The sequence below is a fragment of the Schistocerca americana genome, chromosome 2, assembly GCF_021461395.2.
Source record: "Schistocerca americana isolate TAMUIC-IGC-003095 chromosome 2, iqSchAmer2.1, whole genome shotgun sequence".
Classification (NCBI taxonomy): domain Eukaryota; kingdom Metazoa; phylum Arthropoda; class Insecta; order Orthoptera; family Acrididae; genus Schistocerca; species Schistocerca americana.
The window spans coordinates 662,010,853-662,025,271 of record NC_060120.1 but is presented as its reverse complement, the minus strand read 5'-3'; the positions used below and the strand labels follow the sequence as shown (position 1 = coordinate 662,025,271).

Genomic DNA, 14,419 nt, shown 5'->3' with positions numbered 1-14,419 from the left:
GGGGAGGAGGGGCAAAGATGGGGGATAGGGAAGGATGCGGGAAAGGAAGGTATGCATCCCGGAAAGGAAGGAGGGCCACATTAGCTCGGGGTCCTGTGCTCGCTATGCACGTATCTACAAAAGAGTTGTGGACCCCCTGGAGGGGGGGGGGGGGCGGGGGGTTGCGGTGATTGTGTTTCAGCGGAGAAATAGTAATATTAGAGTATTTTGTCAGGACAGCTCAGTGATTTCGAATGTGGACTAGACATTGGATGTCCACAGAATAACAAATCCATCAAGGATATTTCAACACTTCCAAAAATGCCGAAGCCTACTGATGGTGATGTGTTTGTGAAATAGAAACGTGAAGGAACAACCACAATTAAAACAAGTACGTGCATACCTCATGTACAGACGGAGAAGGAGCGTCGAGCATAGCGGAGGGTTGTTGGGAAGGAAAAAAAACCTCGTGATGTTAGCAGAATGAATCACTCCTGAGTTACAAAGTGCTACCAGCAGTCCAATGACTGTGCGTGAGGAGCTACAAAGGATAGGGAACAATGGTCGAGCAGTTTCTCATAAGCCACACATTTCTGGAATCGATGCTAAGTGGTGCTTGAGGTGGTCTAAGGACCGACGTCCCCGGACAATGAGTGATTAGAAACGAGAGTATTGGAGCGATCAGTCACGCTATATCAAGTGGCAATCTGATGGAAGGGTTTGAGTTGGCAAGTACAGAGAGGACGTTATCTACTACTATGTGTAGTACTAACAGTGAAATACGGAGGACATGGTGCTACGGTATGGGAATGTATCTCGTTGTCAGGATGTGATCGCCTTAAGAAAACTCAAAATGCTGAAGGATATGAACACATTTTTCAGCATTGTGTACTGTGCACAATACAGGAAGGGTACAGAAACGGTGACTGACTGTATCAGCATGAGAAAGCACCTGTCAAAGCAGCGTCTCTGAGGCAATGGTTCGTGGACAGTAACACTCCCTGAAACGGAATGTCCTTCCCAGAATCCCGAATTAAACCCTGTGGGACACATTTGGGATGACAAAGCGCCAACTTCGCTGTAGACCCCAGCGTTCAACGCCACCATCATCTTTGGTTTCAGCTTCTGAGGAGGAGAAGGCTGGGACCCCTCCAAGCACATTGAGACTCCTCAGAGTATAAGCCATTATGAAGGGGAAGGGTGAACACAACCCACATTAATGTAAGTAACAGTTGGGTGGATACTTATGATCAGATAGTGTACTTGCAAATAAACTTTATGTATCTTGACTGTTAGTACCACATAAAGTTGTAAAAATACAAGGGGCGTTCAGCAAGTAATGCAACACACTCTTTTCCTCAGCCACTTTCGTTTGAAAAATACGGAATTTGTTGTGGAGCATCGTGAAATATTCCCGGTTTAGTGCCTATAGTTTCATGTAGTTCTGATTGGTGGTGGCTCTATACGCGGCCTTCAAAATGGCGCCTGTAACGGAGGTGTGTTCCAAGCACAGCTGTCACTGAGTTTGCTTTGGCGGAAAACCAGAGCACCGCAGATAATACACTCCTGGAAATGGAAAAAAGAACACATTGACACCGGTGTGTCAGACCCACCGTACTTGCTCCGGACACTGCGAGAGGGCTGTACAAGCAATGATCACACGCACGGCACAGCGGACACACCAGGAACCGCGGTGTTGGCCGTCGAATGGCGCTAGCTGCGCAGCATTTGTGCACCGCCGCCGTCAGTGTCAGCCAGTTTGCCGTGGCATACGGAGCTCCATCGCAGTCTTTAACACTGGTAGCATGCCGCGACAGCGTGGACGTGAACCGTATGTGCAGTTGACGGACTTTGAGCGAGGGAGTATAGTGGGCATGCGAGAGGCCGGGTGGACGTACCGCCGAATTGCTCAATACGTGGGGCGTGAGGTCTCCACAGTACATCGATGTTGTCGCCAGTGGTCGGCGGAAGGTGCACGTGCCCGTCGACCTGGGACCGGACCGCAGCGACGCACGGATGCACGCCAAGACCGTAGGATCCTACGCAGTGCCGTAGGGGACCGCACCGCCACTTCCCAGCTAATTAGGGTCACTGTTGCTCCTGGGGTATCGGCGAGGACCATTCGCAACCGTCTCCATGAAGCTGCGCTACGGTCCTGCACACCGTTAGTCCGTCTTCCGCTCACGCCCCAACATCGTGCAGCCCGCCTCCAGTGGTGTCGCGACAGGCGTGAATGGAGGGACGAATGGAGACGTGTCGTCTTCAGCGATGAGAGTCGCTTCTGCCTTGGTGCCAATGATGGTCGTATGCGTGTTTGGCGCCGTGCAGGTGAGCGCCACAATCAGGACTGCATACGACCGAGGCACACAGGGCCAACACCCGGCATCATGGTGTGGGGAGCGATCTCCTACACTGGCCGTACACCACTGGTGATCGTCGAGGGGACACTGAATAGTGCACGGTACATCCAAACCGTCATCGAACCCATCGTTCTACCATTCCTAGACCGGCAAGGGAACTTGCTGTTCCAACAGGACAATGCACGTCCGCATGTATCCCGTGCCACCCAACGTGCTCTAGAAGGTGTAAGTCAACTACCCTGGCCAGCAAGATCTCCGGATCTGTCCCCCATTGAGCATGTTTGGGACTGGATGAAGCGTCGTCTCACGCGGTCTGCACGTCCAGCACGAACGCTGGTCCAACTGAGGCGCCAGGTGGAAATGGCATGGCAAGCCGTTCCACAGGACTACATCCAGCATCTCTACGATCGTCTCCATGGGAGAATAGCAGCCTGCATTGCTGCGAAAGATGGATATACACTGTACTAGTGCCGACATTGTGCATGCTCTGTTGCCTGTGTATGTGCCTGTGGTTCTGTCAGTGTGATCATGTGATGTATCTGACCCCAGGAATGTGTCAATAAAGTTTCCCCTTCCTGGGACAATGAATTCACGGTGTTCTTATTTCAATTTCCAGGAGTGTATTCGTAGGCGCTTGCAGAAGGTTTACGGAGACTTGGGCGTTAACAGGAGCAGATGCGTCGTTCGGCGAGGCGCCTGTCATCATCGCAACAGGGTAGCGCAAACCTATGCGGCCTTCCGCATGCCGGCCTGCCGTACAGAGCTGTGGCCCCCGCAATGTTGGGACGTGCGGAAATACTCATTCGAGGTGACTGACGGATCACAGTCAAACAATGAAGGATGTCCTCCACTGGAAGAAGTATGTGGATGATGTGGAGGTTGTGATGCAGCAAGACGTTGGCTCCGACGTCGAGCAGTAGAGTGGTATCGTGCAGGCATACAGGCCGTCCCAGTAAGGTAGCGTAATGCCATCCCATTGGGCGCAGATCATGTTGAAAAGTAGTGTTCTGTGGTCAAAAGAGAGGGGAATAATATTGTGTACTGGAATAGTGCTTTAATAACAAAAAAGTGTGTTGCATTACTTACTGAGCGCCCGTCATACCTTTTGGACACATTGTACACTGACATTGCGTTTACGAAAACGTGTGCTTCGGGCAGCGGAGAGGACACGTACCGTCTAGCGGCTGCTCGTAGAGGTGGTGGTGCCTGGCCGGCGCCGGCTGGTGGTTGAGGTCCAGCGGGTGCAGCCAAGGACCGCCGCCGCCGCCGCCGCCGCGCCGGCTGCTCGCCGACGAGCTGTTGGTCGAGCCAGACTCGCGGCACTCCAGGCCCGACACCCACGGGTTCCTGCCAAACCAACAACACGGCTGCTGCCTCACACCTCGCATGTAATGTCGCAAGACTACACTAAGACAGTAAGCGCGCTGCGAACGTGAAGAGAGCACACATCAGACAAACAGCGAGGTATTCCTCCAATTCTGAACACACACACACACACACACACACACACACACACACACACACACACACACATCTAAAAAAGTTTTCCATCGCCTCGCTTCCGACAGCTCCGGGACCTGTACAGAAAATTGGAATAGTGATCAACATAAAGATCATTTCCGCCCTTTTTATTGTCCATCAAAACCGCACATTGCATATTGTACCACCGTACAGCGAGACCTTCAGAGATGGTGGTCCAGATTGCTGTACACACCGGTATCTCTAGTACCCAGTAGCACTTCCTCTTGCATTGATGCATGCCTGTATTCGTCGAGGCATACAAGTTCATCAAAGCACTGTTGGTCCACATTGTCCCAGTCCTCAATGGCGGTTCCGCGTAGATCCATCAGAGTGGTTAGTGGGTCACGTCGTCCATAAACAGCCCTTTTCAATGTATCCCAGGCATGTTCCGTAGCGTTCATGTCTGGAGAACATGCTAGCCCCTCTAGTCGAGCGATGTCGTTATCCTGAAGGAAGTCATTCACAATACGTGCACGATGGGAGGGCGGGAATTGTCGTGATGAAGAGTAATGCCTCGCCAAAATGCTGCCGATATGGTTGCACTACCGGTTAGAGAATGGCATTCACGTATCGTATAGCCGTTACAGCGACTTCCATGACCACCAGCGGTGTACGTCGGCCCCACATAATGCCACCCTAAAACAGCAGGAAACCACCTTGCTTCACTCGCTGGACAGTGTGTCTAAGGCGTTCAGCCTGATCGGGTTGCCTCCAAACACGTCTCCGACGATTATCTGGTCGAAGGCATATGTGACACTCATCGGTGAAGAGAACGTGATGCCAATCCTGAGCGGTCCATTCGGCATGTTGGGCCCATCTGTACTGCGCTGCATGGTGTCGTAGTTGCAAAGATGGACCTCGCCATGGAGGTCGGGAGTAAAGTTGCGCATCATGCATCCTACTGCGCACAGTTTGAGTCGTAACACGACGTCCTGTAGCTGCACGAAAAGCATTATTCAGCATGGTGGCGTTGCTGTCAGGGTTCCTCCGATCCATAATCTGTAGGTAGCGGTCATCCACTGCAGTAGTAGTCCTTAGGCGGCCTGAGCGGTGCATGTCATCGACAGTTTTTTGTCTCTGTATCCCCTCCATGTTCGAACAACATGGCTTTGGTTCACTCTTACACGCCTGGGCACTTCCCTTGTTGAGAGCCCTTCCTGGGACAAAGTAACAATGCGGACGCGATTGAATCGCGGTATTGCCGTCTAGGCATGGTTGAACTACAGACAACGCGAGTCGTGTACCTCCTTCCTGGTGGAATGACTGGAACAGATTGGCTGTAGGACCCCCTCCGTCTAATAGGCGCTGCTCATGCATGGTTGTTTACATCTTTGGGCGGGTTTAGTGACATCTCTGAACAGTCGAAGGAACTGTGTCTGTGATACAATATCCACTGTCAACGTCTATCTTCAGGAGTTCTGGGAACCGGGGTGACGAAATTTTTTTTGATATGTGTATATATTGCCGATTTAACAGCCAAGCTTAGAGCTGCAAATTATTGGCTACGGAGAAGCTGAGGCATATCGGTGGGGATCAGCGCACGAATATACAGGTGTTGGACAAAAATATGGAAACGCCGTGAGAAAGGCATGCTTGAACTGTTATATCTGATCGCGAACGCACCTGTGCTATGTCCTCAATACATTGCAGGCGCCACTCGTGGTCAGAACAGCGTTCTATGTAGTTGGGAGTGCATTACTCTGGAGCTAAGTAAATTCGAACGTGAGCAAATTGTAGATGCTCCTATGGTGGGTGAGTATAAATAATGAGTGCCCACAAATTTTTGGATTCAGCTAATTTTGAGAATGTGAAGTTAGTTACATTTACTGTATAGCAGTTATGCATATCGACAATACAACAACAACAACAACTACAACAACTACTACTACTACTACTACTACTACTACTACTACAATAACATGCATGACTTATCTGACAAAAGAAAGAACTGTTTTGTGGAATTTTGTTGTTTTGTTCATAATTAAGTACAGTTTAGGGCAATAACGAAATAATGTGTAAGCTTTCCAAACTCTCCAATTCGCATTTTTGTGTAAGTGAGAGTTTTCGTGCTTTTCGATTTTTTTGAACGAATGTACGAGTATCCTAACGGATGTATTAGTTCACCAATTTACTTCCGGGTGGAGAATCAGATATTCTTACACCGCACTCAGACGACAACTTGTGCGAACTGTACACTCTCTTATTAAATATTCGCATGTAGTCACGCGTATCAGATTTCGTCGCTCTCTCAATCAAATGATCTGTTCTCGGAAGCCCTTGCTTATTTGCGGCTAACTTTGACTGGTAACTTACTTTTCTGTTCCCAGAATGAGATTTTCACTCTGCAGCGGAGTGTGCGCTGATATCTAACTTCCTGGCAGATTAAAGCTGTGTGCCGGACAGACACACTAACTCGGGAAATTTGCCTTTCGCGGGCAAGTGCTATACCGGCTGGACTACAAAAACACGACTCACGACCCGTCCTCATCACAGCTTTACTTTTCTGTTGGCATTTAAAATAGATTCAACAGGGTTTAGACTGAACATGAAAGCCGATTCCCGCTCGGTAAATAACCAACTCCAAACACCAAGTACCGTTTGTGGAAATGATTAATGTCAACTAGTAATGTCTACAAACATGGTCGCTTGATTCGAAAACAAATGTGGCACTAGTCCAAAAGGGCCTAAAGCACACCGCCGTCGACCCCCAACATTTAAGTGGATATCAGGGAAACCAGCGATATAGCTTTTTGTGAATTTTCATACATACAATGTGGGTCTCACAGTAAGAACAACAGATTTCGCAATTATGAATAAATGCTACAATCTCACAATCGACGGTGATGTGCTTTAGGCCCTTATCATTCTTAGCACCTCAAGTGGATTATTGCATGATAAAAGTTCATACTTAATATACTACAACGCATTCAGAAACCCACAAAATAGTTTTGCTGTCAGTACAACTTAAACACATACTGACTTCTGATCTAATTTTCCTACAGTATGTAGTGAATAAATTATCACATCTGAGGAGTGCACTATCATCTAGCATGATTTATGCCGAGCGAATGGGAATAAAAGTCTGCCGCAGTGTGCTACCACCTGGTGGCATGGACGTGAACTAGTTGAATGACAAGGGCTAGCTGTGCACACCGTGAAGTGTACACGTTGTTTATCAAATCCGTATGTATTTGGCCCATAAGGCAATTACGTCACGCGAGTTGCGCAAGCGCAAAAGCTCCTTAACAACGTGCACAACTTTAGGTGTGCTCGCGAGCCTGATGCCAAAGTTCCACAGAGTCAGTAGAGCAGTAGTGCGGTAGATGTAAGTGCCGTGTCTTTCAGACTGCAGCACCTATGTTCCGTTTAACAGCACTCGAAGAAAAATAAGCAATAAATCCGCAAGACGTCGAAAGCTGGAGTGTTCACACAGCAGCCGCCACTGTCCGTAACCGAGGTAGCCCAAGTGTTCGATGTTTCAAGAGGCCGACGAAATGTGTGTCCAATGACCGAGATTGACTGTCATTGAAGAGGATTCTGACGAATAATAATAAGACGACGACGACTTCTGCAAAAGTCACTGCAGAAATCAATGTCGCACTCGCAAACCCTGTTAGCACCAGGACACAAAGGGAGGTGAGTAAGAAAGGAGTTTTTGGGGGCGATCTGGAATTCCAAAACCACTCTTCAGTGACGCAGATGCCAGTAACAGAAAAGCGTGCTGAACCCACAAAACCTGTACTATGGAGCAATGGAAGAATGTCATTTGGTCGGATGACTGTTGCTGCCTCTCTTTCGAAGTTCTGGCCAAGTCTGCGGCCCAAGAGCGAAACATGGCGGGGGTTCGGTGGTGATTTTGGCAGCCATATCGTGGTATTCCATGGGCTCCATGGTTACTCTGCAAGGTCGCATTACTTCCAAGGATTATGTGACCATTTTGGATGTTCAGGTTCATCCCATGGTAAAATTGTTCCCCAATGGCGACACTGTGTTCCAAATCGACGTAGCTCCTGTTCACAAATCTCGCATCATCCACGGCTGGTTTTGTGAGCACGAGGATGGACTGTCACGTCTGCTCTCGCCACCGGTCACTAGATCTCAATGTTACTGAGCCTGTGTGGTCCACTTTTGCGAGAAGAGTGTGTGATCGCTACACAGCTCCATCATCATTACGTGAACTTGCTACCATTTTGCATTAAGAATGGTATAGGATTCCTTTGAAAACCGTAAACAAACTGTATCCTTTACGAGACGACACGAAACTGTTTCGGATGCCAACTGGTTTCCTACGCTGTATTAGACATAGTAATGCGTTTTGTTTTTGGTGTTTCCATATTTTTGCCCAAATCCTGTAGTTTCACTAATACCCTGGAGACAGGAATGTGAGGACGGGGCTGGCCATCATGTTTGTGATCTCTTCCTATACATTCCTGAAAAAAAAAACCTGAAACGGTAGTATGTTATTCCAAATAGCTACATAATTATTCAGTAAGGCGACATGGACTGTATACTTTCTATTTGTACAACAGCTGCTAAAGATAGACTGTAGGAAACGCATGCTATGCCTCGCTACAGGGCAGAAAAATACGCTAATATACACTATGTGATGGAAAGTATCCGGACACCTGCCTCAAAATTACTTACAAGTCCGTGGCGCCCACCCTTAGCCTTGATGATAGCTTCCACTCTAGCAGATATACCTTCAGTCAGGTGCCGGAAGGTTTCTTGGGGAATTACAGCCCATTCTTCACGGAATGTTGCACTGAGGAGACGTATCGATGTCGATCGGTGAGACCTGGCACGATGTCTGCGTTCCAAAACATCCCAAAAGTGTTCTATAGGGTTCAGGCCAGGACTCTGTGCAGGCCAGTCCATCACAGGGATGTTACTGTCGTGTAACCACTCCGCCACAGGCCGTGCATTATGAACAGGTGCTCGATCCTGTTGAAAGATGCAATCGCCATCCCCGAATTGCTCTTCAACAGTGGGAAGCAAGAAGATGCTTAAAACATCAATGTAGGCCGGTGCTGTGATAGTGCCACGCAAAACAACAAGCGGTGCAAGCCCCCTCCATGAGAAACACAACCACACCGTAACACCACCGCCTCCGAATTTTACTGTTGGCGCAACACACTCTTGCAGATGACGTTTCCGGGCATTCGCGATACCCACATCCTGCCGTCGGATCGCCACATTGTGTACCGTGATTCGTCACTCCACACAACGTTTTTCCACTGTCCAATCGCCGGCATTTACCGGCGTGATGTGTGGCTTATGATCAGTCGCTCGACCATGAAGTACAAGTTTTCTCACCTCCAGCCTAACTGTCATAGTACTAGCAGTGTATCCTAATGCAGTTTGGAATTCCTGTGTGGTTGTCTGGATAGATGTCTGTCTAACACACATTACGATCCTCTTCAACTGTTGTTCGTTTCTGTCAGTCAACAGACGAGGTCGGCCAGCACGCTTTTGTGCTGCACGTGTCCCTTCACGTTTCCACTTCACTATCACATCGGAACATTGGACCTAGGGATGTTTAGGAATGTGTCAATCTCGCATGTGACACCCAATCACCTGACCACGTTCGAAGTCTGAGTTCCGCGGAGCGTTCCATTCTGCTCTCCCATGATGTGTAATGATTACTGCGGTCGCGGACATGGAGTTGGGTTGGGTTATTTGGGCGCTGATACGGAGTACCTGGCAGTAGGTGGCAGCACAAAGCATCCAGTATGAGAAAGTACGTTATTGGGGTGTCCGGATACTTCTGATCACATAGTGTATGTTTTGCAACCAAGCAAGTTTAACAAATATTTAGAGGCAATAATATGCGAAACAGGTGGCGTTACCTTCAGTTACTTAGAATATACTTGCTTGCTGACGTCGGTATAAAGTACGTTTTAAACAGATTCTTTCTTGTGTTTTATGAACTTAAGTTTCTAATTAATAACAACGGCACACTGTGAGACTGAAAACAGCACAGTATGAATGGGTAACATGTTCATCCAACGATGTTACATTTCCGGACACTTTAGCAGAACGGGCCGTACTAAAAACTCCGCGTTTTGGATAGCTCCTTAATGCGATGTACAGGTATCAGGTATTAACGACCCGTGGTCTAGGGGTAGCGTCTTTGATTCATAATCAAAAACTTCTTCGGTCCCGGGTTCGATCCCCGCCACTACCTAAATTTTGATAAATAATCAGCATTGGCGGCCGAAGACTTCCGGCATAAGAAGTCAGCCTCATACTGCCAACGGCCCTATCAAAGAGGGCGGAGGAGCGGATAGAGGTTCAGGGCACTCTCTTGTCCTAGGGGTGGGAAATTGCCCCTAAAGGCGGAAGAATCAGCAATGTTCAACGACATAAGGAAGCAGAAGGCAATGGAAACCACTGCATTAAAGACACGTAACGTGTATCCACAGGACATGTGGCCTGTATTTGAAGAAGTATCATAATGATCTCTCCATTGGCAAAAGATTCCGGAATAGTCCCCCATTCGGATCTCCGGGAGGGGACTGCCAAGGGGGAGGTCACCATGAGAAAAAGAGTGAATAATCAACGAAAGGATAACGTTCTACGAGTCGGGGCGTGGAATGTCAGAAGCTTGAACGTGGTAGGGAAACTAGAAAATCTGAAAAGGGAAATGCAAAGGCTCAATCTAGATATAGTAGGGGTCAGTGAAGTGAAGTGGAAGGAAGACAAGGATTTCTGGTCAGATGAGTATCGGGTAATATCAACAGCAGCAGAAAATGGTATAACAGGTGTAGGATTCGTTATGAATACGAAGGTAGGGCACAGGGTGTGTTACTGTGAACAGTTCAGTGACCGGGTTGTTCTAATCAGAATCGACAGCAGACCGACACCGACAACGATAGTTCAGGTATAGATGCCGACGTCGCAAGCTGAAGATGAACAGATAGAGAAAGTGTATGAGGATATTGAAAGGGTAATGCAGTATGTAAAGGGGGACGAAAATCTAATACTCATGGGCGACTGGAATGCAGTTGTAGGGGAAGGACTAGAAGAAAAGGTTACAGGAGAATATGGGCTTGGGACAAGGAATGAAAGAGGAGAAAAACTAATTGAGTTCTGTAACAAGTTTCAGCTAGTAATAGCGAATACCCTGTTCAAGAATCACAAGAGGAGGAGGTATACTTGGAAAAGGCCGGGAGATGCGGGAAGATTTCAATTACATTACATCATGGTCAGACAGAGATTCCGAAATCAGATACTGGATTGTAAGGCGTAACCAGGAGCAGATATAGACTCAGATCACAATATAGTAGTGATGAAGAGTACGCTGAAGTTCAAGACATCAGTCAGGAAGAATCAATACGCAAAGAAATGGGATACGGAAGTACTACGGAATGACGAGATACGTTTGAAGTTCTCTAACGCTATAGATACAGCAATAAGGAATTGCACAGTAGGCAGTACAGTTGAAGAGGAATGGACATCTCTAAAAAGGGCCATCACAGAAGTTGCGAAGGAAAACATAGGTACAAAGAAGGTAGCTGCGAAGAAACCATGGGTAACAGAAGAAATACTTCAGTTGATTGATGAAAGGAGGAAGTACAAACATGTTCCGGGAAAATCAGGAATACAGAAATACAAGTCGCTGAAGAATGAAATAAATAGGAAGTGCAGGGAAGCTAAGACGAAATGGCTGCAGGAAAAATGTGAAGACATCGAACAAGATATGATTGTCGGAAGGACAGACTCAGATAGAATAGCTAAGTCTCAGGATAAAATTAAAACCATATGGTCAGTCGTAAAGGAAGTGGCTGGTCTGCAGAGACAGGTCGAGAATATAGAATCAGTGCGTAGTGGGGATGTCCGTGTTACTGATAAGTCGCATGTATGTACAGTACTTAATAATCACTTTCTGAATATAGCAGGTGAACTAAATAGAAACCTAGTCCCAACAGGGAATCATATAGCGCTCTTAGAAAAAAGTGTTCCGAGACTGTTACCTGAAATGGTCCTCCATGATACTGACAAGAGGGAGATTGAGTTAATAATTAAATCACTGAAGACCAAGAACTCTCATGGATATGACGGGGTATCTAGCAGAATACTGAAGTATTGTTCCACGTATGTTAGCTCAGTACTTAGCCATATCTGTAACTTTTCCTTTAGGAGTGGTCGGTTTCCTGACCGATTGAAGTACTCGGTAGTGAAGCCACTTTATAAAATGGGAGACAGGGATAATGTTGACAATTATAGACCTATTTCTATGCCATCGGTGTTTGCTAAAGTTATCGAGAGGGTTGTATATACAAGGTTACTGCAGCATTTAAATTCACATAATTTGCTGTCAAATGTACAGTTTGGTTTTAGAAATTGCTTAACAACTGAAAATGCTATAGTCTCTTTTCTCTGTGAGGTTTTGGACGGATTAAGTAAAAGGTTGCGAACGTTAGGTGTTTTCTTTGATTTAACGAAGGCTTTTGACTGTGTTGACCACAAAATATTAAGGCAGAAGTTGGAACATTATGGAGTAAGGGGAGTAGCTTACAATTGGTTCGCCTCCTACTTTAAGAACAGAAAGCAGAAGGTAATCCTCCGCAATATTGAGAGCGGTAATGATGTTCAGTCCCAATGGGGCACTGTTAAATGGGGCGTTCCCCAAGGGTCGGTGCTGGGGCCACTGCTGTTTCTTATTTATGTAAATGATATGCCTTCTAGTATTACAGGTGATTCAAAAATATTTCTGTTTGCTGATGACACCACCTTGGTAGTGAAGGATCTTGTGTGTAATATTGAAACATTATCAAATAATGTAGTTCATGATATAAGTTCGTGGCTTGTGGAAAATAATTTGATGCTAAATCACAGCAAGGCTCAGTTTTTACAGTTTCTAACCCACAATTCAACAAGAACTGACATTTTAATCAGACAGAATGGGCATGTTATAAGCGAGACGGAACAGTTCAAGTTCCTAGGCGTACGGATAGATAGTAAGCTGTTGTGGAAAGCCCATGTTCAGAATCTTGTTGAGAAACTAAATGCCGCTTTATTTACCATTAGAACAGTATCTGAAATAAGTGACATTTCAACACGAAAAGTAGTATACTTCGCATATTTTCATACGCTTATGTCATATGGTATTATTTTTTGGGGTAATTCTTCTGATTCAAAAAGGGTATTTTTGGCTCAAAAACGGGCTGTTCGAGCTATGTATGGTGTAAGTTCGAAAACCTCTTGTCGACCCCTATTCAATAGTCTGGGAATTTTGACATTGCCCTCACAGTATGTATTTTCTTTAATGTCGTTTGTTGTTAGCAATATTAGCTTATTCCCAAGAGTTAGCAGCTTTCACTCAGTTAATACTAGGCAGAAATCAAATCTGCATGTGGAATGCACTTCCTTGACTCTTGTGCAGAAAGGAGTGCAGTATTCTGCTGCATCCATTTTCAATAAGCTACCACAAGAACTCAAAAATCTTAGCAGTAGCCCAAACACTTTTAAGTCTAAACTGAAGAGTTTCCTCATGGCTCACTCCTCCTATTCTGTCGAGGAGCTCCTGGAAGAGCTAAAAAATTAAGCAAATTCCAGTGTTACATTCTTGATTTGCTTTATTTAAACTAACGACTTGTCGCCTGAATATGTTTCTTATATTTCATTTTATCTGTTTCTACAATCGTGTTATAATTTCATGTATTGACTCGTTCCATGACCATGGAGACTTCTAAATGTGGTCCCACGGAACAATAAATAAATAAAAAATAAATAAAAAGCATACAGGAAAGTCAAAACAACCTTTGGTGACATTAAAAGCAACGGTAGTAACATTAAGAGTGCAACGGGAATTCCACTGTTAAATGCAGAGGAGAGAGCAGATAGGTGGAAAGAATACATTGAAAGCCTCTATGAGGGTGAAGATTTGTCTGATGCGATAGAAGAAGAAACAGGAGTCGATTTAGAACAGATAGGGGATCCAGTATTAGAATCGTAATTTAAAAGAGCTTTGGAGGACTTACGGTCAAATAAGGCAGAAGGGATAGATAACATTCCATCAGAATTTCTAAAATCATTGGGGGAAGTGGCAACAAAACGACTATTCACGTTGGTGTGTAGAATATATGAGTCTGGCGATATACCATCTGACTTTCGGAAAAGCATCATTCACACAATTCCGAAGACGGCAAGAGCTGACAAGTGCGAGAATTATCGCACAATCAGCTTAACAGCTCATGCATCGAAGCTGCTTACAAGAATAATATACAGAAGAATGGAAAAGAAAATTGAGAATGCGCTAGGTGACGATCAGTTTGGCTTTAGGAAAAGTAAAGGGACGAGAGAGGCAATTCTGACGTTACGGCTAATAATGGAAGCAAGGCTAAAGAAGAATCAAGACACTTTCATAGGATTTGTCGACCTGGAAAATCGTTCGACAATATAAAATGGTGCAAGCTATTAGAGATTCTGAAAAAAGTAGGGATAAGCTATAGGGAGAGACGGGTCATATACAATATGTACAACAACCAAGAGGGAATAATAAGAGTGGACGATCAAGAACGAAGTGCTCGTATTAAGAAGGGTGTAAGACAAGGCTG

General features: G+C 46.0%; 1 protein-coding gene across 1 annotated transcript in view; it reads right to left on the bottom strand.

Moving 5' to 3' along the window:
• The window catches only part of LOC124594312, an 80,797-nt gene extending 72,532 nt beyond the window's left edge, over positions 1-8,265 (bottom strand). The window contains exons 1-2 of the mRNA XM_047132675.1: positions 8,228-8,265; positions 3,514-3,686 (exon numbers count right to left, since the gene is read on the bottom strand). Of these exons, the coding sequence (XP_046988631.1) occupies positions 3,514-3,686; positions 8,228-8,265 (211 nt within the window). The remainder of the gene's footprint in view (positions 1-3,513; positions 3,687-8,227) is intronic.
• Positions 8,266-14,419: the final 6,154 nt, after the last annotated feature.